Source organism: Perissodus microlepis, chromosome 22 (genome assembly GCF_051167445.1).
Source record: "Perissodus microlepis isolate ML-2025 ecotype Zambia chromosome 22, ASM5116744v1, whole genome shotgun sequence".
Lineage (NCBI taxonomy): Eukaryota > Metazoa > Chordata > Actinopteri > Cichliformes > Cichlidae > Perissodus > Perissodus microlepis.
In genome coordinates, this window is record NC_140481.1 from 6,919,503 (window position 1) to 6,942,209 (window position 22,707).

Genomic DNA, 22,707 nt, shown 5'->3' on the forward strand with positions numbered 1-22,707 from the left:
AACGCTATGTCCAGATGAACAGAATTAACTTTTGGAGATGTGGAAGTAACAATTAGTCCAAGCATGTTTGTAGACATTAGTTGCATCCTATCATTAAGGCTAAGGTCTTGTTTTGAGTATCATTGTGGTAATAAACAGTTTGGTCTTGTTTGCAGCGTGATGACGTGATTCTGTATGGTCATGTGTTATCACATTGTTAAATCCTGTGTTTTGTACTGTATCTACAGAACGGATCAGATCCTCTTTCAAGAATATCAAGGTGTGAAGATGCTTCAGAGGAAACTATTAGTTTTCTTTGTCTTGCTGTGTGCCACTGCCATTGGAGTCTTTTCTAGAGCTTCATGGATTTTAAATGTGTACCAGGATTTCTTCCTCCCTCAGAATGAAAGTGTTTGTGCCTGCAACAAATGTTTAATGGAATATGACCCATGGCTTAGTGAACTTATGAAAGAATCTCCTGATCCCTTTCTATCACCCACAAACAATATCTCAGAGGATACATTTAACTGGTGGAAGGTAAATGTTAACTTCTGTATTTTAAACGTATGTATGTAGGTATGTATACTTTTTTACTGATTTCAAAGACAAGTCGTTATCATCTTTTTAACCACATTTCCAGTGCTAATAGGGATTTTTTTTTAAAATAAATATACTCTCAGAATAATCAGTTAGTACAAAAAAGCTAGTGAACTCAACAAATTAATTAATTACTTTTGTTATGTCAGGGCATACAGACAGACAGACGCAACTTCACTTTCTACAATAAAACAGTGGACAAGGTTTTTCAGATCTTCCCAACCAAAGTCAATTTCATAAGATCCAGCCCTGACCTTTGTAGAACTTGTGCTGTGGTTGGGAATTCTGGTAATCTCAATGGATCGCATTATGGACCACTGATAGACTTTCATGATATTGTCATAAGGTAAGAGTAGAACATACTGTTTTGAAATCTTCATGCATGTGTTATCTTTAAATATCTGTAAGCATTGCTAAAACCTTTAAAACTCAATTGAATAAGATATTTTCTTTCCCCAGTATGGACGTTCATTCTACATATATCATCCAATAGATGATAATATGAACAATATATCCTCTGTGCTTTTTAGAATAAACCTTGGGCCCACAAAAGGCTTTGAAAGAGATGTTGGAAACAAAACAACATACCATGTGATGTATCCAAGGAGTTTCAAACAATTGGACAACACCGCATATCTTGTGTTTTTTCCATTCAAAATTTACGATCTACAGTGGCTTATCCGGTCTTTTACTCAAAGGTATGTGTGTATTACAAAGGTAATATTTTTATTTGGTCTTGTATCTTGGTGATTTAACATTTATGATTTGAAAGTGTAGTCTTAATGCATAACTGCAAGACAAAATCCTTTGAATATACACTTTTGTATATAAAAAAAAAAAGCAAAACATGATGTTTTATATTTTCTAAAAGAAAAAGATGAATGAAGAAAGGAGAGCCCACAAGAAATAAAAGTAATGGGGAAAAAAATGATCAGAATCCGAATCGCATTTATTAGCCAAGTATGCATGCACAAACACATACAAGGAATATGGTTCCGGTCGCTGGTGTCTCTCAAGCACAACAATGTAAAATACACAATATATGAGCGACACAATGAACAATATACATAAACCACAATATAAAAATGTCTAAATCCTTATATACAGAAAATACAGGATTACAGAAATGAATACCACAGAGTGTACATAAACTCGGAAAGAAACTGTTCCTGTGTTGGGTGGTCCTGGTCTGCAGGCTTCTATACCATCTGCCAGAAGGCAGCAGGTCAAAAGGTCTGTGTCCAGGGTGTGAGGAATCTGTGATGATTTCCCCTGCCTGTTTTCTGGTTCTTGAGAGGTACGGGTCCTGGATGGAGGGCAGGGGGGTTCCAATGACCCTTTCTGCTGCCCGTAAAGTCCACTGCAGTCTGCACCTGTCCTTTTTAGTGGCTGCTCCATACCAGACTGTAATGGAGGAGCACAGGACAGATTCAATGACTGCAGTGTAGAACTGGATCAGCAACTCCTGTGGAAGACTACACTTCTCCAGTTGTCTCTGGAAGTGCATCTTCTGCTGGGTCTTTTTGAGGATGGAGGAGATGTTAGTCTCTCACTTCAGGTCCTGGGAGATAGTAATACCCAGGAACCTGAAGATCTTCACAGTAGACACCGGGCAGTCTGATATGGTGAGATGGAGCAATGTTGATGTTAATGTCACCTGAAGTCCACTATTATCTCTACAGTCTTAAGCATGTTCAGCTCCAGATTGTTCTGACTGCACCAGAGTACCAGCGGCTCAACTTCCTGTTGATACTTACAGAAAGACATAAAAGAGAGAAATAGAAAAGTGACATGTATTGAGGTAGGTCGGAGGGGGGACAATATAATTTCACATGAGATAAAGTGGCAGGAGTGAGCACCAGTACAAATTTGAGCCGTACAAGACTAAAAGTGGCAATTAGTGCAATATTGTCTCATGAAGGGTTTGTTCCCTTCGCCTCCGGGTCGGGGAATGGATCCTGACCGTCGTCTGTGCTTATGCGTTGAGTGGCAGTTCAGAGTACCCAGCCTTCTTGGAGTCCCTGGGTGGGGTACTGGAGGGTGCTCCCCCTGAGGACTCTGTTGTCCTACTGGGAGATTTCAATGCTCACGTGGGCCATGACAGCAAGACCTGGAGGGGCGTGATTGGGTAGAACGGCCTCCTGGATCTGAGCCCGAGCGGTGTTTTGTTATTGGACTTCTGTGCAAACCACAGTTTGGCGATAACGAACACCATGTCCATAAGTGCACATGGCACCAGGACACACTAAACCACAGGTCGATGATCGATTTTGTTTGTATCACCAGACCTGAGGCCACATGTTTGGACACTAAAAGTAAAGAGAGGGGCTGAGCTGTCAATTGATAGTTGGATCAGGTGGAGGGGGAGGACAATGGACAGACCTGATGCACCTAAACGCATAGTGGGGGTGTGCTGGGAATGCCTAGCAGAGGTCTGTGAGATCCTCAACAGCATTGAGTCCGAATGGACCATGCAGCCGCAGCTCAGTGCAGCGGCTTCTGCAATGGAGATGCTGAACAAGGTAGTTGGTGCCTGTTGTGGTGGTAATCTCTGAACCAAATGGTGGACACCAGAGGTGAGGGGAGCCACCAAGCTGCAAAAGGAGTCCTACCGGGCTTGGTTAGCCTGTGGGACTCTGGAGGCAGCTGATAGGTACTGGCAGGCCAAGCGGAACGCAACGCGGGCGGTGGCTGAAGGTGTGGGAGGAATTTGGAGAGGCCATGGAAAAAGACTTTTGGACTGCCTCGAAGAGATTCTGGCAAACCGTCAGGCGACTCGGGAGGGGGAAAGCGGTGATCTACCTGCACTGTGTATAGTGCGGGTGGAGTGCGGCTGACTTCGACTGAGAAAATTGTCGGGCAGTGGAAGGAATACTTCGAGGACCTCCTTAATCCCACTGGCACGTCTTCCGTGTAGGAAGCAGAGTCTGGGGACAAAGGGGATAACCCGCCACTGGTGGCAGAGCCCCAGGGATGCATGAGGTCCGCCCCGAGTTCCTGACCGGAGGGTGTGTTCCAACTACAGGCGAATCACACTCCTCAGCCTCCCTCGGAAAGTGTATGCCAGGGTGCTGGGGAGGAGAGTCCGTCCGTTAGTCAAACCTTGGATACAGGGGGAACAATGCGGTTTTCGTCCTGGTTGTGGAACACTGGATAAGCTCTTCATCCTCTCAAGGATTTAGGGTGCATGTGTTTTGTGGACTTGGAGAAGGCATTTGACCGTGTCCCTCAAGGGGTCCTGTGGGGGGTGCTCTGGGAGTATGGGGTGTCTGGCGAATTGCTATGGGTCATTCAGTCCTTATACAACCATTGCAAAAGCTTGGTCCGCATAGCCAGCAATAAGTCGTACTCGTTCCTGGTGGATGATGGGCTCTGCCAGGGCACCGATTCTGTTCATAACTTTTTATGGACGGAATTTCTAGGCGTAGTCAAGTGGCAGAAGGCTTTCACTTGGATGGTCTCAGGATCTCATCTCTGCTTTTTGCAGATGATGTGGTTCTGTTGGCTTCATCGGGTGAGGGCCTCCAGCTCGCACTGGAACGGTTCGCAGCCGAATGTGAAGCGGTGGGAATGAGAATCAGCACCTCCAAATCTGAGTCCACGGTCCTCAGCCGGAAAAGGGTGGAATACCCACTCCGGGTCAGGGACGAGTTCCTGCCCCAAGTGGAGGAGTTTGAGTGTCTCGGGGTCTTCACGAGTGACAGGAGAAGGGAACGGGAGATCAACAGACGGATTGTACCAGACATCCAAGAAAGGGTCTCCAGTATAAAGAGTTGGACAGCACCAGTTCCCAACATGGTACACGCCTACTGGCTGAAGAAGCTAACTGCACTTCATGAGCACCTGGCCGCACAAATGAACCAGCTGCTAGTTGACGAGAGACACCCAGAATGGCTTACCGAAGGCCAGACAGTCCTGATCCTCAAGGACTCACAGAAGGGACTGGTCCCATCCAACAACCAACCAATAACCTGCCTCAGTACCACATGGAAGCTCCTATCAGGCAGATGAACAGGCACATGGCTCAATACATGAGTGGGGCACAGACAGGGATTGGCAAGAATACCAGATGTGTAGACCGAGCATTTGCCCGAGACTGCAAGACTAGGCTGACCAACCTGTGCACTGCCTGGATTGATTACAAGAAGGCCTATGACTCGATGCCCCACAGCTGGATACTGGACTGCCTAGACCTATACAAGATCAATAGGATCCTAAGAGCCTTCATCAGGAGCTCAATGGGGATGTGGTGGACAACACTCACCATCAAGTGCGGGATCTGTCCCCACTGCTGTTCTGCATAGGCCTGAACCCCCTCAATGACATCATTGACAAGACTGGCTACGGATACCGACTACAGAATTGAACAGTTGTCAGCCACATTGTAAATAAACCACATTGTAACGACCGGATTTGTTTCCTGTGGCTGCTTAGGTCTTGGGGGGGAAGCGAGTGCCTCACTCATGTTATTGCCTGGCCCTAGACGGGTCGTAACATGAATTGGGGGCTCATCCTCTGCCTTCTTCTGCTGTTGTTTTTTGTTGTGTTTTGGTCTGTTTGGCAGTTTTCTTGGTGTGGGGATAGTAGGTGTGTGGGATTATGGAGTTTTCTTTGGATGATTTTGTTACTTCGCCTTCATGGGATAAAATGGTGAAGTGCAGGAAAGCGGATTTGCTCATTATTGCTAGTTTTTATGATGTTCAAGTGTCCTATAGTGCCCGTAAAGCGGAGGTTAAGGACGCTTTGTGTGCAGGGCTGGTGGAGCGAGGCATCCTTTCTGCCCCGAAGGCAGCTGTAGAGCAGCTTGGCGGTGGGGGTGTGAAGGTGGCTCCGGAGACTGAGCCGGATGCCAAAGGGCCTGTTAACGTGCTCTCGGCTGAGGTGGAGTCTGATGCAGCTGAGGTGGACTCTGATGCTGCTGAGGCGGAGTCTGAAGCAGCTGAGTCTGGTACGGCCGGGGAACCCCTGGCGGGGCGGTCTACGGATCTCCGTTTGACCCTCCGTATAAGGGAGGTGGAAACCCGTGCTAAAGAGCTTGAGGTACAAGCAATGCACCTCCGTGTCAGAGCTTTGGAGCTGGAGCGAAAGCCCTCCACATCTGCCTCTAGTCATCCTAGTACATCCACCGCTGTCTCGACAGGTTTTGACATCACTAAGCACGTTAAACTGGTTCCCCCATTTCGTGAGGCCAAAGTGGACTCCTATTTTAATGCTTTTGAGCGTATAGCGGCCGTGTTAAACTGGCCGAAGGAGTTTTGGCCACTGTTATTGCAATGCAAACTGGTTGGCAAAGCCCAGGAGGTGTGTACCAGTTTATCAATTGAAGATAGCCTGGATTATGACATCATGAAGAAGACTGTGTTGCAGGCATATGAGCTTGTCCCAGAAGCCTACCGTCAAAAATTTAAGAAGTGTGAAAAAACTGCCAATCAGACGTTTGTGGAGTTTGCCCGTGAAAAGAGTCGCTTGTTTGAACGATGGTTGCAGGCCAGTAAAGTAAAGGATCTTGAGGGGCTGAAAGAGCTTCTTTTGTTAGAGGAATTCAAAAAATGTTTGCCGGACCAAGTAGTCATTTATCTGAATGAGCAAAAGGTGACGTCACTTACTAAAGCGGCAGTGATGGCTGATGAGTTTACTCTCACTCACAAAACTATATTTTCAGCCGCTGTCGCACAAAATATCAGGGTGGGACAGGAGAGGAAAATAAAATCACCAAAGGTAGGACGGAAGGATAGACAGGAGGATGGTGGTAATCGCGACTGTTTTTATTGTCGCAAACCCGGACATCTGATCGCTGTCTGTCCCGAGCTCCGGAGGAAGGAGCAGCGCAAAGGCTCTAAAAATCCAGCCGGCATAGGTCTTATTAAAGTTTCCCTTCACCTAAAATGCATTCCACCCATGATTTGCACCATGCGGATGCTGAAATAGAGCCACGTTTTAAACCATTTATCACCACAGGCTTCGTTTCTGTGACGGGAGAAGAGAGGGATAAAGTGCCTGTTACTATTCTTCGGGACACCCCTATATCAAGTGTGTTTCCTGTTTGTGCTATTACTCGTGCGCAATCGCGCAAATTTGACGATATTATGGATGTCGCTGACACATTTATGGCGACGCTAGATAAAAGAAAGTCTCCCAGCTGTGAGAGTGGCAGAATAGGAAGCGGCAATGATGTGACAAAACTGATGCCAGAGTTGGATGAAAAGTTAAGTAGGGATGCACTGATAACCGCTCAGCAAAATGACTCGTCACTGGCTCCCTGTTTTATATCCGCAGCCGCGAGTGCAGAAAGTAAATCCCCCACTTCTTTTTTTTGTGCAAGATGGAGTTCTTATGAGGAGGAGTGGTTTGCGTGGTGCTACGCAGGTGGTGGTGCCGAAGCCACATCGAGGGCAGGTGCTTACCTTAGCGCATGATGCCAGCATGGCTGGACATCTCGGGGTGAACAAAACTTATCATCGGGTGTTGCGCAAATTCTTTTGAAAGCTGATGTGGTGGCATATTGCCGTACCTGTACCACATGTCAGATGGCGGGGAAACCTAACAGACCAATCCCACCTGCTCCGTTACATCCTATTCCAGTAATAGGCGAGCTGTTTGAAAAAGTGATATTGGATTGTGTGGGTCCCCTGCCAAAAACTAAATCCGGACACCAATACATCCTTACGATAATGTGTTCAGCAACAAGGTTCCCGGAGGCAATTCCACTACACACGCTGAAAGCAAAACCGGTAATAAAAGCACTAATTAAGTTTTTCTCTACTTTCGGGCTTCCAAAGGTTATTCAAACAGACCAAGGAACGAATTTTACTTCAAAAGTGTTTGCACAGGTTGTGGAGGAGTTGCAGATAAAACATGTAAAATCCAGTCCATACCACCCGGAAAGTCAAAGTGCTCTGGAGAGGTTCCATTAACGCTGTTACCAAACCTGATTAATTTCCTCTTCCTAGAATGGAGGATTGTATTGATAGAGTGGGATCGGCATCTTTTGTAACCAAACTTGATCTGTTAAAAGGTTACTGGCAAGTACCTTTAACTCCCAGAGCATCTGAAATATCTGCTTTTGTCACGCCAGATCATTTTCTCCAGTACACGGTCATGCCGTTTGGGTTGCGTAATGCACCCGCTACCTTCCCGCGCCTTATGGCCAAAGTACTGGCAGGCGTGAATAACTGCGATGCCTACTTGGATGATGTTGTCATTTACTCATCCATCTGGTCTGACCACTTACAAACACTCTCTCTCGTTTTCAGCCGTTTTCAGAAAGCCTCGCTTACACTAAACCTAGCCAAATGTACAGCTTTTGCACATGACACATTATCGAACGTTACGTTGTGTGTCATGGATACTGTTGACTGCAGAGGCGGAGCCAGACATTATATAACACCTGGGACTTAGCCCTAAACGGTAGTATGCATGTGGGATGGAGGGGAGGGGGGGGGGTTAAAATGGCTTCATATAGGAAAAAAAATATATCACATCTGCAGGACACCTTAAACTAGTTTTTTAATTAAGCAGCAAGGCAGAACAAAATCAGGGCTGTATCAAGACACGAGGACTAAACCCCAATTCAATTAGACCCAGAATTGATCCGTTATTAAAACAGGACTACAACAGTTCAAAATCAGGACTACTTAGGACTTAACAAAGACAGAACCAGAATCAAAACTAGATGATAGTAGCACTAAAAATCATCATAGATCTGCACTACACTTATTTTTTAATTCTACCAAAGTACACTATTTAGATTCAGAAAAGTTTATATAATTATTTAGTCTTGTTGTGCAAACAGGCCTGCATAACTTAATAAATATAGAATTTGAAAAGTAACAAATGGTGTCTAAAAAGATACGCTAGGTACTAGATACATGTTCTGATGAGTTTTGTCAAACAACGATTTGACTAATATGTCTGTCTCACCTGAATCTTGTTCCATCTCTGTTCTGTCCTCATTCTCCTGTCCATCTCCCTCTCTGTTCCTCTCTCTCCCTCTTTGTGCTGACAATCACAATACACAATACACCAACATCATCAACTATACAGTTGAAACCAGATATTTACATACTCTTCAGATAAAAACACAAACACTTTTTTAATTGTAACATCAAATCAGACTAAATGTTTATTTTTTTTAGATTGATAAATATAAAAAACACATTTGTTAAATTTAAGAGTAAAGAGAGAAATTGTATGTATTTCTTAATTGCAAATGGCACCCAAATTGTATTTAAAATTGAGCCACACTTATGGAGCTCCACAATTCTTTTCCTGCTGGTTTGGTTGACATCTCTTGATTTTCCCATGTCAAAGAAACAGGCTCTGTGTTTTTGGGGTGCCTTATATAAGTTATATGCATCCACAGGTGTGCCACCAATTTACTCACATGGACTCTACTAACCTATCAGAGGCTTCTTAAGCTCAGAATGGAATCGTCTGGAGTTTTCTTATTAATTAACAATAAAGTTAGTGAATATGTACTCCTAAATTTTATAAGTGATAAGTGATAAAAAATAGACAGCTCTCTCTCTCTCTTTATTCTGACATTTAACTAATTCAAAAGTTATTTCAATATTTATTTATCTAAAACAAAAGAACTTTACTCTAAATAAGTGTTTTTATGTTTTTTTTCCCCTAAAGTGTATATAAATATCTGGTTTTAACTGTGAATATACTGCTGTGTATTGAAATTCCTCATTTTGCATAGAAATATACTGAACAACATAAAAAGCATAATATATAAAATAATATCTACCTGAGTTTTTTCTTTGAAAGAAGCCCCTTATGTCCACGGGCGACCGTGGCTCAAGAGTTGGGAGTTTGCCTTGTAACCGGAAGGTTGCCGGTTTGAGCCCCGGCTCGGACAGTCTCGGTCGTTGTGTCCTTGGGCAAGACACTTCACCTACCTACCGCCTACTGGTGTTGGCCAGAAGGGCCGATGGCGCAATATGGCAGCCTCGCTTCTGTCAGTCTGCCCCAGGGCAGCTGTGGCTACAACTGTAGCTTGCCTCCACCAGTGTGTGAATGTGTGTGTGAATGGGTGGATGACTGGGTGTGTAAAGCGCTTTGGGGTCCCTAGGCGGGACTAGTAAAAGCTAGACCGGTCTCGAGACATCCAACTCTAGTACATTCAACCAGCCTCACAACAGCAGACCACGTGTAACCACACCAGCCCACAGGATCCATTGAGACCAGTTACCCGCACAGCTGCAGCAACAATGAGTTTGCATGACCGAAGAATTTCTGCACAAACTGTCAAAACCATCTCAGGGAAGCTCATCTGCATGCTTGTCGTCCTCATCAGGGTCTGGACCTGACTGCAGTTCGCCATTGTAACCAACTTGCGTAGGCAACTGCTCAAATTTGATGGTGTCTGGCACGTTGGAGAGATGTTCTGTTCACAGATGAGTCCCAGTTTTCACTGTTCAGGGCAGATGGCAGACAGCGTGTGTGGTGACATGTGGGTGAGTGGTTTGCTGACGTCAACATTGTGGATCGAGTGTCCCATGGTGACGGTAGGGTTCTGGTACGGGCAGGCGTATGTTATGGACAACGAACACAGGTGCATTTTATTGCTGGCATTTTGAATGCACAGAGATACCTCGACGAGATCCTGAGGCCCATTGTTATGCCATTCATCCACATTTGTTCAGCCCCTGGTAGGAATTCTGAATATCAGCCACTTCTTTTACCTGACGGTGGTACATACTATACCGGGGACCTGTTGTCCCATGATATTTCCACCTCCTGCTCCTCTTCTTTCTTGGGTTTCTGCTGCCTGAGGTATAACAAACTAAGTTTGGTTAGTAAATATTTACAAGTTACACTTACAAATATGCATAAACACTAGCTCATGCATATTTTGATTTATTTTGATTAATTAGTCCATAATTCCTTCTTCTAGTCTTCAGTAGTCCAGTGGTGGTGTTTCATGGCCCAGGCAAGCACTCTTTGTATTATTCTGACATCTTGGCAATGGCTTTCTTGCTGCAACTCGTTCTGTCAAACCTGCAGCTTGAAGTCTTCTCTTTACAGTTGAAACTGAGACTTGCTTACTATGAACACTATTAAGCTGTGCTTGAAGCTGTTGTCCTGTGAACTACCTGTCATGCAAGCTGTTAACTCTCAGAAACCTGTCCTCTGATTAAGTTGTTGCTTTGGGCCTACCAGACTTCTTCCTGTCACAGTTTGCCCCAGTTTGTTAATGGTGAAGCAAACTGTACTCACTTACACCTTGACTTTCTTTGCAATTTCTCTATAGGGAAGACCTACATTTTTAAGTGTAATGATGGTCTGTCTTTCTTCCATTGTTAATTTCCTTTTTCTTACCATTTTTGTATCAACACACTACTTTCTGCAATACAATACTGTTCAACTGATGCTCACAACAGTATAGTACCACAGTGTGTTCCAACACTGCTATTATGCAGAAAGACGGGGTTGAGTATCTTGCCCAAGTACAACTGTTGCAGTGAAGGTGTTGAGTCCGAGAGCAGCCGACCTGATAGATGGGATCATTGTGAAGATAGAAACCTGGACCCTATGTAGCCGGTTACCAAGGTTACGTGAAGTACCCTCTGAAGGTCTATGAGAATGACTGCAACCATAACCGAAACCAACTCACTGATCTGTACCACAGCAACAGCGAACACGGAGAATGTGCTGCTACAAAATAAACAGCCAAAGGAGCAATGCCCTCCATGGAGAAAGACACTAGAGGCCAAGATCAAGGTAGCACAGAAGAAAGCCATCTATCGAAGCTGCAGAAAGGGATGTTGTAGAAAGGGATGTCTAAGAAGTTAGCAAGCTGACCATAACTGAGGCCTTGGAAAATGCCAGGTAAAGACTCACAGCCTCGGCCAGCCAAAAAGGTATACCAGACATATAGAAAGCAGGAGAATCAGCCATCTGTACTCCACAGAACCAACATATACGCTCACTGGTGAGAGAGTGATAAGAAAACATCCTCACCAAGGCTGGAGACGGAGCAGTACTGGAAGAGCATCTGGGAGAAATATGCAACCCATAACGGCAATGCTCAATGGCTCGTGGATTTGGGGTGGCTGTGTCTCAGGTGGTAGAGCAGATCAGCTACTGACTGGAAGGTTGGTGGTTCGATCCTTGGCTTCCCCAGTCTGCATGCCAAGTATCCTTGGGCAAGATACTAACCCCAAGTTGCTCTCCGATGTGTCCATTGGAGTCTGAATATGTGTGAATGCTTAGATTGCACTTAAGTATAGAAGGAAGTGCTTGTATGAGTGGGTGTGAATGGGAGAATGATGCATGTTGTATACAGCGCTTTGAGTACTCCGGGAGAGTAGAAAGCGCTATATAAGAATCAGTCCCGTTACTATTAAAGAGCAGACTGCAGAAACCTCCCTGAACGGGATCCAGTATGCATCACAGTGGCAGACTTTCTTGTGGACCAAGAAAGGGTCTCAAGTATAAAGAGTTGGACAGCACCAAGCCCTGACATGAATCATGCCTAGTGGTTACTGAAGCTAATTAGGGCAAAAGAAGCATCCGCCTCATCCGAGAGCCAAATACCTGCAGAGATTAAGGCAAGCCTGAGAAGGCAGCAGAATGGGAAAAACAAGATGTGGGCTAGTGATGTGCAATACCACTGATTTCCTTTCCGATCCGATACAAAGTAAAATTCAAGGTGGTATCGACGATACTGTTCCGATACCGATACTTTGTACAAAAACTTATTTTTTTTACTATATCTTTTATTGTATCTCAAATTATAGCTTCATAATGATTACAGGACATCAGATTACTTGTTCTTATCACTTAATAATGCAGAATTATCATATAGAAATAAAAAAACTGAAGTTGTGTGCCATTTCAGCATGTTGCCTGGCTGCAGCACTAAAGGACTCCGCGAGAGACGTCTGTCTCACCCTAGCAGCACCTACCCCTCTCCTCTCCTCTTCTTCAGTTTGCCTCAACATACGTTCGTCATATTCTGTGATATGATTTACAGTGAGGTATTTGACGAGGTTTGTGGTGTTGCCACAACACCTCACTGTCTTGCCACATGTATCGCAAACCGTGTCTTGGCTGTTTGTGGAGGTAAAATACGTCTGCACATGACTCCATTTACGCCCAGCCATTGTTGTGAGTGCGCACCCCAAGGGGCTGCGACACATTTATGCAGCCGTATTTTGCACATGACTATGAAAGGCGGAAGAGGAAGTAGTTCCTTCCAATGTAGACAATCCGAATGGTATAGTTTCTTTCCACTCTGTTCCTGTTAATGATAAACTACAAATTTACCCTAAATTACTAAAATATTGATATTTTAATATGAGAATCGATTCTAGAACATAAATGACTGGTATTGGAGGAATTGATATTTCAGTGTCGATCCGCACATCACTAATCCGGGCAATCAACACCCATGCCCCGCTGGTGAAGAGAGACCCAATGGGATAATAAGATGGCAAAAGGAGGAGATAGAAGCCACTGATATAAAAAAAAAAAAAGGAAGCTCATCACCTTGCATATATCCAGCTCCCTGAGACTGTACGCTGTAAGCAAAAGGAAGAAGGCTGAGGACTAGTGGGTGTCAAAACCACTGTCCAGGATGAAACAACAAACATCCATGAGAACATCAGGAAGATGGCCAAGACCAAACTTAGTTTGGTTAGTAAATACCTCAGGCAGCAGAAATCCAAGAAAGAAGAGGAGCAAGAAGAGGAAATATCATGGGACAACAGGCCCCTGCATAGTATGTAGCACCGTCAGGTAAAAGAAGTGGCTGATATCCAGAAATCCTACCAGGGGCTAGACAAAGCTGAACTGAAAGACAGCACAGAGAAATTAATAATGGCGGCAGAGAAACAAGCTCTGAGCACTAGATGCCAGGGGGTGTCTACAACAACAGACAAGAGCCTAGGTGCAGGCTGTACCAAGATGCCCCTGAAACAATCCAGCACATAACAGCAGGGTGTAAAATGCTTGCAGGCAGGGCATACATGGAACTCTATAACAAAGTGGTCAGCATAGTATACAGAAACATCTGTGAATATGTGCCCTACGGTGGTTGAGAATGGCCGATCAAAGATCCTCTGGGATTTCCAGATACAAACAGACAAACTGTCCATCCATCCATCCATCCATCCATTCGCTTCCGCTTCTCCTTTTCAGGGTCACGGGGGGCGCTGGAGCCTATCCCAGCTGTCATAGGGCGAGAGGCGGGGTACAGCCTGGACAGGTCGCCAGTCTGTCTTTAAGGAAATACACAGCTATGCGATATGGTACTCATTCCACTGAGCTAAATGGGCACCCCTGACTACCTTTTAAAATATTTAATTCATTTTAGAAGTTGAAATTACAAGTTACGGCGCTGCACCTTGATGTGAACCAGCGGTCTGCTTTACGAAAAGGACCCCTTAAGCGGGTAATATCCTGTAAGTGGTTTTATACCACAACAAAAACAAGTATTATTATTATGACTATCCTCTTATGGGAAATGATGTGGCCAGTCCTGCTTTCTTCCAAGTGGAACTTCTGCACTGCATCCACGTCTGATCTCATCTTGCATTTCCTGCTCCTTTCCTGAAAAAAAACACCTCCCTCCCTAACCTTGCTGTATTAATATTATCTAGCAATTCCTAGCCTGTTGTTTTCTACTTATAACCTAAGTCTGGGACATTCTGTTCAGAGTCCCTTGGCCCAGAAAAATATTACCCTGACTTATATTAGTTATGATGTGTAAAAATGTTTGCAAATTCCTCTGGAGCTCAACATGTCAGTCTCAATATTCAATTCAATTATAGCTCTGAATTGACGTTTTTCAACCATTACCTCCGGTTGCAAAACAGCCCCAGAGCATAATTTTATTACCACCATGCTTGTCAGTTGGCACAGTGTTCTTAGATTTAAAAGTCTCACCACTGCTTTTCTAAACACATCACTTATCTTTATGGCCTAATAGCTCAATCTTTATTTTGTCTGACCATAATCATTTTTCCAGGAGTTTTTTGTTCATGTGCCCAGCTGCAAATTTTAGTCAAGCATGAAAGTGTGTATTTTAAACTAAATGTGAAATTGTAGTTCACTGTAGACAATGGTGCTTTGTGTCCCAGCAGTTTCCAGTTCATGGCAGGCTTGAACCTTGGTGGTTGTGGGTTTTTTTTTTAACTGAACATCCTAACCAATATCCTCTGACATCATTCAGATCTTAGCAAAGTTGTGACATATTGAGACAAATAAAGTTCCTTCCCACAGCCCCAACAGATTGAAAATCTGTTGACAGTTCTGTGCCAGGAAGCCAGCTAATTAAAATTACCTATACTACCACCAAGAAGAGTGGTCAAATATCTCATCAGATTTATATCAGGAGCTTGTTTACGGCTTCCAAAAGCATGTAATCAAGCAAAAAACTGGCTATAATATAATACTAATGGGGGTATGTAAGCTATATTTTTAACCCTACACAGTTGTATGAAAAAGTGTTTCCATCCTGAATTCCTATTTTTTTATATCTTTGTCAGAAATGTTTCAGCACTGCGCTGATGCCTTTACCAAACAGTCTTAAATTTGGATAGAGATTCACAAAAACATATCTCAGGGTTAGTTTTCAAAGCGGCTTAAGCCCGATGAGAAGTATTGAACTGCCATCTTAAGTAGTGTTCATGAAATCAGGTAGATCAGCAGGAGGTTTGGTAATCAGGGCAGGTGCGTGGGTCAGAGGCGGGAGCCTAAGATGAGCTCCACCCAGACAGAGGAGAGGGGGAGAGAGAGAGCGCACAACAACAATAATACTGTCATGCACCACAGTGCGCGCACACAAACGGGATCCAAAAGCAGACTCAATAAGTCAAATGCGAGCAAGAAAACAGTTTATTGCTTTAACAAAAGGTGACCCGGAACAACCAAAGAAACAAAACGAGGAACTGAAGAAAAAACGGGAAGATAAACGACACAGGGAAGCCATAATCAGGACCATGGGAGGCTGCAACAGAAAGGGGAGAAAATTACTAGTGAGCTGGGAAATAGGGAGACACAACAAGACAGGGCTTTAGTAATTGGCTTACGATCAGAGCGGGACAGTGGGACTCGGAAGGGGGGGGGGAGTGTGTCCGTGGGAAGCGAATCCGAGGAGGCAAGGATGAGGACAGATGATGCACTGCTCGCAAGCAGGAGGACAGGCAGGTAGCAGACACAAACGGCGGATCGTACCCTAGGCACATGAAGGCAGAATTAACGCAGTTCAAATGATACATATGTACAAAGCTTTTGCGGGAAGCCTAGTTACCCCTGAGGGGTGATTAACGGACTGGCGTGGAGCATCCGTCAGCGTGGGTTAAATAGTCCTCCAGGTAATTGCCCAGAATGGAAAGCAGGTGTGCAGGTGATGGCCCAGCCCGGAGGTGTGGCCACCAGGGCAGCCCACACACTCCTCAGACATAGGGCCACAGACCATGACAAAAACATAATATATACACGCACAGTTGTGTCATGGTCTCGGTGCCTCCCTGGCAGTGTAGAATTAGAAAACAAACAAACAAACAAACCATTACAAAAGCACAAAGGTAAACTGCACCATATTTTAAAATGCAGTTGCATTTTTGAGCTTGGACTTATTTCATGTTATTGTTATATCCAACAGGCAAAAAGAAACTGCTAAATCAGGTTTGAAAACTAACACGAATTTGGTGAGTAGAATGACTTATTCTTCAAACATCCAGAATATGATATGTCATAAGAAAGGTAATTCTATTATTTACTAAACTGTCATTGAAGTCTAATTGTAATCTTTAATAGGTGATGATCCTCAGCCCTGCTTTCATGAAATATGTCCATTATGTTTGGCTAAAAAAGCATGGGAGGTATCCATCCACTGGCTTTCTGACTTTGGTTCTCAGCTTGTACTTGTGTGATGAGGTAGGTTCAAGAAACAGATATGATAATTCATTGCTACACCATTCATTATTGGCCCATTGGTTGTACATGAGAGCATAGATATCATTTCCAGCTTAAGCATTACCACAAGGGATCTTTACCATCTGGTTATTTCTAGAGCAGAATTACCTAAATACCATTAAACTAGCTGGGACAATATCCCTTATTTAGATTTGACAATCACAGATAGACAATCTGTGATTGTATTTGGAAGGCCTCATAGGGAATTGAATTTGGAAGGCCTCATCGGGAACTGGCAGTTGCCCCTAGGCTGGATGACCCGTGTACTAATGAGAAGTGAATGAATTAAAAAGGTGTGGAGGTTGGAGCATTAAAATGAGAACTAAATTTTACATTGCAGCCATTCCCCAACTGTCTGTGAATGGTACTCCTGGAGAATTGATCTATGATCATACAAATGTGTGTATTAATAATCATAAAACTGACCTCAAAGCCGATTGTTAGCGAGTGATGCTATCTTCAGTCATTATGCAAATGTACTGTTGAGGCTTGGGAAACCTGTAGGACATTTTTACCAATGAAAATGCTATGTCCAGATGAATAGAATTAACTTACCAAGATTTCCATACACAGATGATTGAGGATACATCAAGACATAAGTTTTTGAGGCTTTTACTTTTAGAGTCCTTTCCTCCAAGGAAATTAGGGGACCAAGGGACTTGCCTCCCTGTCCTTGGTCCCCTAATAATACCTTTTTTAAGAGCAATGCAGAACACATTAGTGGGGGGATAAGCTCACTCTTTACACTGATGCATCAATCAGTTAATCAGTCAGGAACAGGTAACTATTAACCTTGATTTCTTTCCTATTTCTCTTTCTTCAGTTTATCTGTTTATTATTAATTGTGTGTATTTATTATAGTTTTATACTGTTACTGTATTTGCATGTTGAAGTGTTTGTTTCTTGGCCTTTCCTATTGCCTTGATAAGGCTCTTGGTATGAGAAAATTCCAGGGGATGGTGAGGATGCTAGTAGTAGAATTTATGACAAGTACTGACAATCCTAACTTACACAGACTGTATTTTTATTTTTGGTTTTAATAAAATATACTTAAAAAAGAAAAAAAGAAAAATAGAATGGCAAATCGCCTGCACTGCATTAAGCTAAAGCACAGGTGTCGAACTCAAGGCCTCGAGGGCCGGTGTCCTGCAGGTTTTGGATGTGTCCTTAATCCAACACAGCTGATTTAAATGGCTAAATTACCTCCTTAACATGTCTTGGGGTTCTCCAGAAGCCTGTTAATGAATTAATCATTTGATTAGGGTGTGTTGACCCAGGGTGATATCTAAAACCTGCAGAACACCGGCCCTTGAGGCCTGGAGTTCAACACCCCTGAGCTAAAGCATGTTAATGAAATCTGTAGTGTCTATAATCTATAATTATTTTATGTTAATTTCATTTGTGATTAATAATCCACATTTTTGTGTCTTCAGGTTAATGTGTTTGGATTTGGAGCAGACAAGAATGGAAACTGGGATCATTACTATGAGCAAATCAAAAACACACGTCTGAAAACTGGACAACATCCTGGAAGGGTGGAATATCAATATATCGAGAAACTTCATAATCAACGGAAAATTCATTTTTTCAGAGGATGGTAATCTGGCTTTTGGTGTCTCTCAGGGGCATTAAGATAAGCAGCCCCCAGAACTGTAGAATTAAAATACTTAAGAATAGTAGATCTAAAAAGAAAAAAAAAAGTGTAGTTTTGTTCATTAGTTGCGTGTTGGGTATCAGAGATTACTTATTTTTGCAAGTGTTTACATACAATAAAGTCCTTTCAGTATACCACCATACAAAATATGTTGTCCATTTTGTTCATAAAACAGTTTTCCTCCCCTTCGGCAACTTATTCTTCAGCATATTTTGTCCAGTATATCCACTATCTGTCCTCTGCACATGTTGAAACCATTTTAGTCTTGTCTCTCTAGCTACCCTATCTGAGCTGTTCCACTGATATATTAATCACACACACACACACACACACAGTATCTCTTACATCTCTTGGTGAGATGTAAAATGATTAAAATCATTGTAGCTTCTGATGACAAGCAAGATGACGCCTGTGCTTGGCTTCTACCTGTCTGCAATCTCCTATTACATTTTATGCTATTATATCAACCCTGACGTTTAATAAATGCACCTCTGCCGCTGTGACTTATGACTGTTCTTCCCTGCTCCACATCAAAAAGTCTATGGAACGCCTTTATGATGATTGGGATAGTTCAAGGAAACTTTCCCCCTACTATTTGTGCGCTTTTCCTGATAGGAAAAGGAGCTAATTACAAAAAGTGCCTCAGGAAATCCTAAGAAGAAATCAAGGAAAAGAGGCTGTAGGGTTGGCATCCAGGTACATATTAGATGAGCCTCCAGATCAGAGATTCTATGAGTGGACTGGAGGTGTCCTGAATTTTGCTGCCAGTTACCCTTCCGGATGTAGTTGGAAACATGCACTCACAGCCACTGCAGCCTGGCCTTTTCTTTTGTGATGCTCTGGATTCTGTTGATTTGGGCCTTACCGCTGTGTCCTCATAGCTTGCATCGCAAAACCAGTGCCTGGCCCCGCTGGTTCCGTGGCACAGCTAGAGAGACCACGTGATCAGACAAGGTGTTTGCTGTCACTCTCACTGAGACCAGCTGTTGTGAAATCTGTGCTGCCAGTGCAACCCAGGCATTTTTTGAGTGTGGGATTTCTGATGATTTGGTAGTCATTGAACACACCACAGCCTTCCGTTCATCCGATGAGGCGCATGCTGCTCTCGTGCCCTCTGCGAGCTGGAATTTCGGGTACATTTGATATTTGAGTTGCTGTAAATAGTTTTACAAAACCTTTATACTTGAAGTTAACGTTTTAATGTGTTGTTAGCAGTGTTGGGTAAGTTACTTTGTCAAGAGATGTATTCTAAAACACTTCTTCAGCAGAGAATCAGAGAGGAGAAACACACAGGTTTTCTTGCTAGCAAGGGCAGCCACCAGAGCGCTCGCACGAGAGTGAGGGCTCAGAGACTCGCAGCTCTGAGACTTCCCTGGTCTTTATTTTATACATCAGTGGGTGTTTGTTCCTTACATTGGAATGTGGATGTGTATACATTGGAATGTGGATGTTTATATGTGTGTGTGTGTGTGTGTGTGTGTGAGTGTAGGTGTGGAGTCAGAGTGTAACCCCATAACCGACTTCCCTAAATCTGCTGGTCTGGAAGTCCAACAGTTCATCTAAGCACTTAGACTAAAGTTTGACATAACTACTTTTATCCTACTATAAAACAATAAGACAAGGTACGACCTCTCCCATGCTCCCAGGGTGTGGGTGTGAATGCCAGCGCACTCTGGAATGCACACAAAGCCTTTGCAGACTATTAAGGATCGCACATCCTATCACTACCATATGCAAACTTATATTATTAAAAGATTATACTGACTACTAAGTACAATTTTCTATTGACATACTTTAAATTAGTAACTTAGTTATATTACTAGTTACTTCTATCAAAAGTAACTCAGTTACTTCAAGTTACTCGTTACTTTCAAAGTAACTAGTTACTAGGGACAGTAACTTTGGTTTTACTCAGAATTCTCTTGTTAATGTGTTGCTTCCGTAACTGGATACCCAGCAAGATTGCCAGTCTTCTAGCTTGCTTACTTGCAACAAGTGCACTGTGCCACCTACCAATAGAAAGGAAAAAAGCAGGTGGTCTCCTCTCTACAGGAGCTCACTCTGCAGGAGGGGGAGATACAGGAGAGGTGGAGGAAGATCTCAGCCTGGGCGTCTATTGTCTTGTGTAGTCTGGAAGATGAGTGGATGACGGGGTGGGTGCAGTTTTCTCTGAGGTGGGGTCGGGTGGGCTGTCCCGGGCTCTGTAGGGCCGGGCGGCGCTGCTGTACTGGGCCCCGGTCGGATGGGCCTGGGCCCCCTTGCCCTGGTGGGTTCCAGAGTGTGGGGGTGCCTACTGGCGTCAGCGGGGGAGCTGGCCCCAGGGAGGGGCCGCTTGCCCCTCCCTTTCTTCTCTCCCCATCCTCAGCTGCCTCCCTATTCCCGCTCTACCACACCCACCCACACACGCAGGGCTTTGGGTGCAGGTATGTCACCAGGGTGCAGGGGAGGCACTCCCCCTCTGTCCCCTTCTGGCCGCCTGTGCCTCAATTTTATTCTGCAACCTAGACATCCACATTACTCACACTCTCACATAACACATACATATAGGGCCTTGGGGGTGGGCACGTTTTACAACATCCAGAGGATGGTCGGTGTATTCCAACCCACTTCTGGCGCTGGTGCCCTACCCTCAATTTTAAATGCATATAGACACTAAGGGTTTTCGGTAGGAGCCATGCTGCTCTCTGAGTGGAAGCAGGAACCATGCTCTCCTGTGTTTAGAACAGCACACAGCAACACTACATATGAGCGGGCGTAGGGAGGTTTGGGGTCTTCACTCACCTCGGTTCTGTTAGCCGTCAGGGCTGGGGGGCTGGGAGGAGGTGCTGGCCGTCAGATTGGGGTCTGGGATGCGGGGCCTCCCTGCTACTGCAGATAAGGAGGTGGTCCGCTTGCCTCCACCCCAGAGAGAAGGGTTACATCTCCTGGGTCTAGGTGCAGCTTGCCCCTCTGGGGGCGGGGGTACCTGGACCTGGGATATAGAGTATGTTTGGGGAGTGTGACTGTCTGTGCAGTGTCTATTTGTGTCTGTCTACACGTTGGGTGAGTGCCGAGTATTTGGTTGTGTATATGGGGGTGGGAATGCACGTTTATGTCCGCGTGCGCCTGTTCGTCTGTGTCTATATGTCAGGTTGGTTCTTAGACTCAACCTCTCTCAGTACATCCAAAGTACGGAGGCCTATCTCCCCTCACCACACTCCCTGCCGGTGGCTGATGCCCTCAGACGTTGGTGTGTTGTTGGTCCTTGTCGACTGGGGCTGGGCGCTCACGTATGTACCGGCTCACTCCTGGTGGCCGATTGGCGGGGCCTGGCCCCTGTGGCCCGGCTGGGCCCCTTCCGGGGGGTGGGTTGCCCTCAGGCCTCTGGCCTCTGGGCCTGAAGCTCGATCCTCTCTGGCACAGCTGGCTGCCGGCAGAGCCCGCGGGCACGCCACTGCAACCCCCTCTGGCCTCTTTGGGGCTCTACTCAGCTCTTCCCAGGAGGGTGGCACGGTTCCCCCCCTTTTGGTGGTCCTCCTCGGGTCCTCGTACTCTGGGGCCTCTGGATGTCTTGGGCCTGGATCTCCTCCATACCTGCTTCATGCCCTGGGGGACGGGGCTATGGCTCCCCACACTCCCTAGCAGATTGTTACATGGAGAAACCTTTGGAATACAAGCATGCTGATCCACACAGGTGTGCACACAGGTGTACACATGGGTGTTCACAGACGCGCACTACACCTTTCTTGGCTGCTGCCTCAAAGCACATTGTGCACTGTCTATCTTGCGTGCTGCACAATATCGTTTAATATTTAGTATCTACTGTTATCTACTGCTAGGTAGTTTATTGTGATGGTGCTGTTTTTATTATGTTGCTCTTTTTTTGTTTGCTTTCTCTTCTGTTTTTTTTTTTCTCCATACAGGTGATCCAGGTGTTTTGTTTGTTTTTCTTTCTTTCTTCCCCCCTTTCTCACCGTCTCTTCTCCCCTCTGGTTTTCTTTCTCTCCCTCTCTTTCTTTCATTCTTTCTCCCTGTCCTATCCCCCAGTCATGTCTGTCCCGTTTGTAGCAACCGAAAATAAAATAAATACATAATTATAATAAAGGTCAATCAAATGGACCAATATGGCAAGGCCATGATGATCCACTTGGTAAAATAAATCCGCTTTGCATCTTTCTTGGCCTTAAGACAACAATTCTGATGGCTAAAGATCCAAACGGGACAAAAAAATAAATAAATAAATTCTAACAACAGCTAATCAATCTTAATGCGACCTCCGCTGGGTTCTTCTTTCTGGCGCAAAGCGGGCGATAAACAAACAAGAGAGACGGGACTTGCGATAGAAAAGCCGATCAGCTAATCATTGATCAGTTTCATGATTGAAGTAGAAACAGGAGAGGGAGAGAATGAGAGAAGAAGAGGCAGCTGTGCAGCAAAGACACAGAATAACTCCAGCTTTGGACAAACTGCATTCCTTTTCACCTCAATGGTAAATGGACTGGTAGCACTTTTCTACTCTGTCTAAGCACTCAAAGCGCTTTATACAACCCAATTCACCCAATCACACC

General features: G+C 44.5%; 1 protein-coding gene across 1 annotated transcript; it reads left to right on the forward strand.

Moving 5' to 3' along the window:
* The first annotated feature begins 237 nt into the window (after positions 1-237).
* Positions 238-18,107, forward strand: LOC146362501 (CMP-N-acetylneuraminate-beta-galactosamide-alpha-2,3-sialyltransferase 1-like). The gene is made up of 6 exons (XM_084920198.1): positions 238-516; positions 726-922; positions 1,107-1,274; positions 16,193-16,238; positions 16,348-16,467; positions 17,940-18,107. The coding sequence occupies exons 1-6, from the start codon at positions 268-270 to the stop codon at positions 18,105-18,107; spliced, it is 948 nt and encodes a 315-aa protein (XP_084776324.1). The 5' UTR covers positions 238-267.
* The last annotated feature ends 4,600 nt before the right edge of the window (positions 18,108-22,707 follow it).

Excerpts from the sequence above, each read along its gene's own strand:
- LOC146362501 (XM_084920198.1), top strand. The coding sequence starts at position 268 with ATGCTTCAGAGGAAACTATTAGTTTTCTTTGTCTTGCTGTGTGCCACT. Across the intron at positions 517-725 it reads ATACATTTAACTGGTGGAAG|GGCATACAGACAGACAGACG; the intron begins GTAAATGTTAAC and ends TTGTTATGTCAG. Across the intron at positions 923-1,106 it reads TTTCATGATATTGTCATAAG|AATAAACCTTGGGCCCACAA; the intron begins GTAAGAGTAGAA and ends TGTGCTTTTTAG.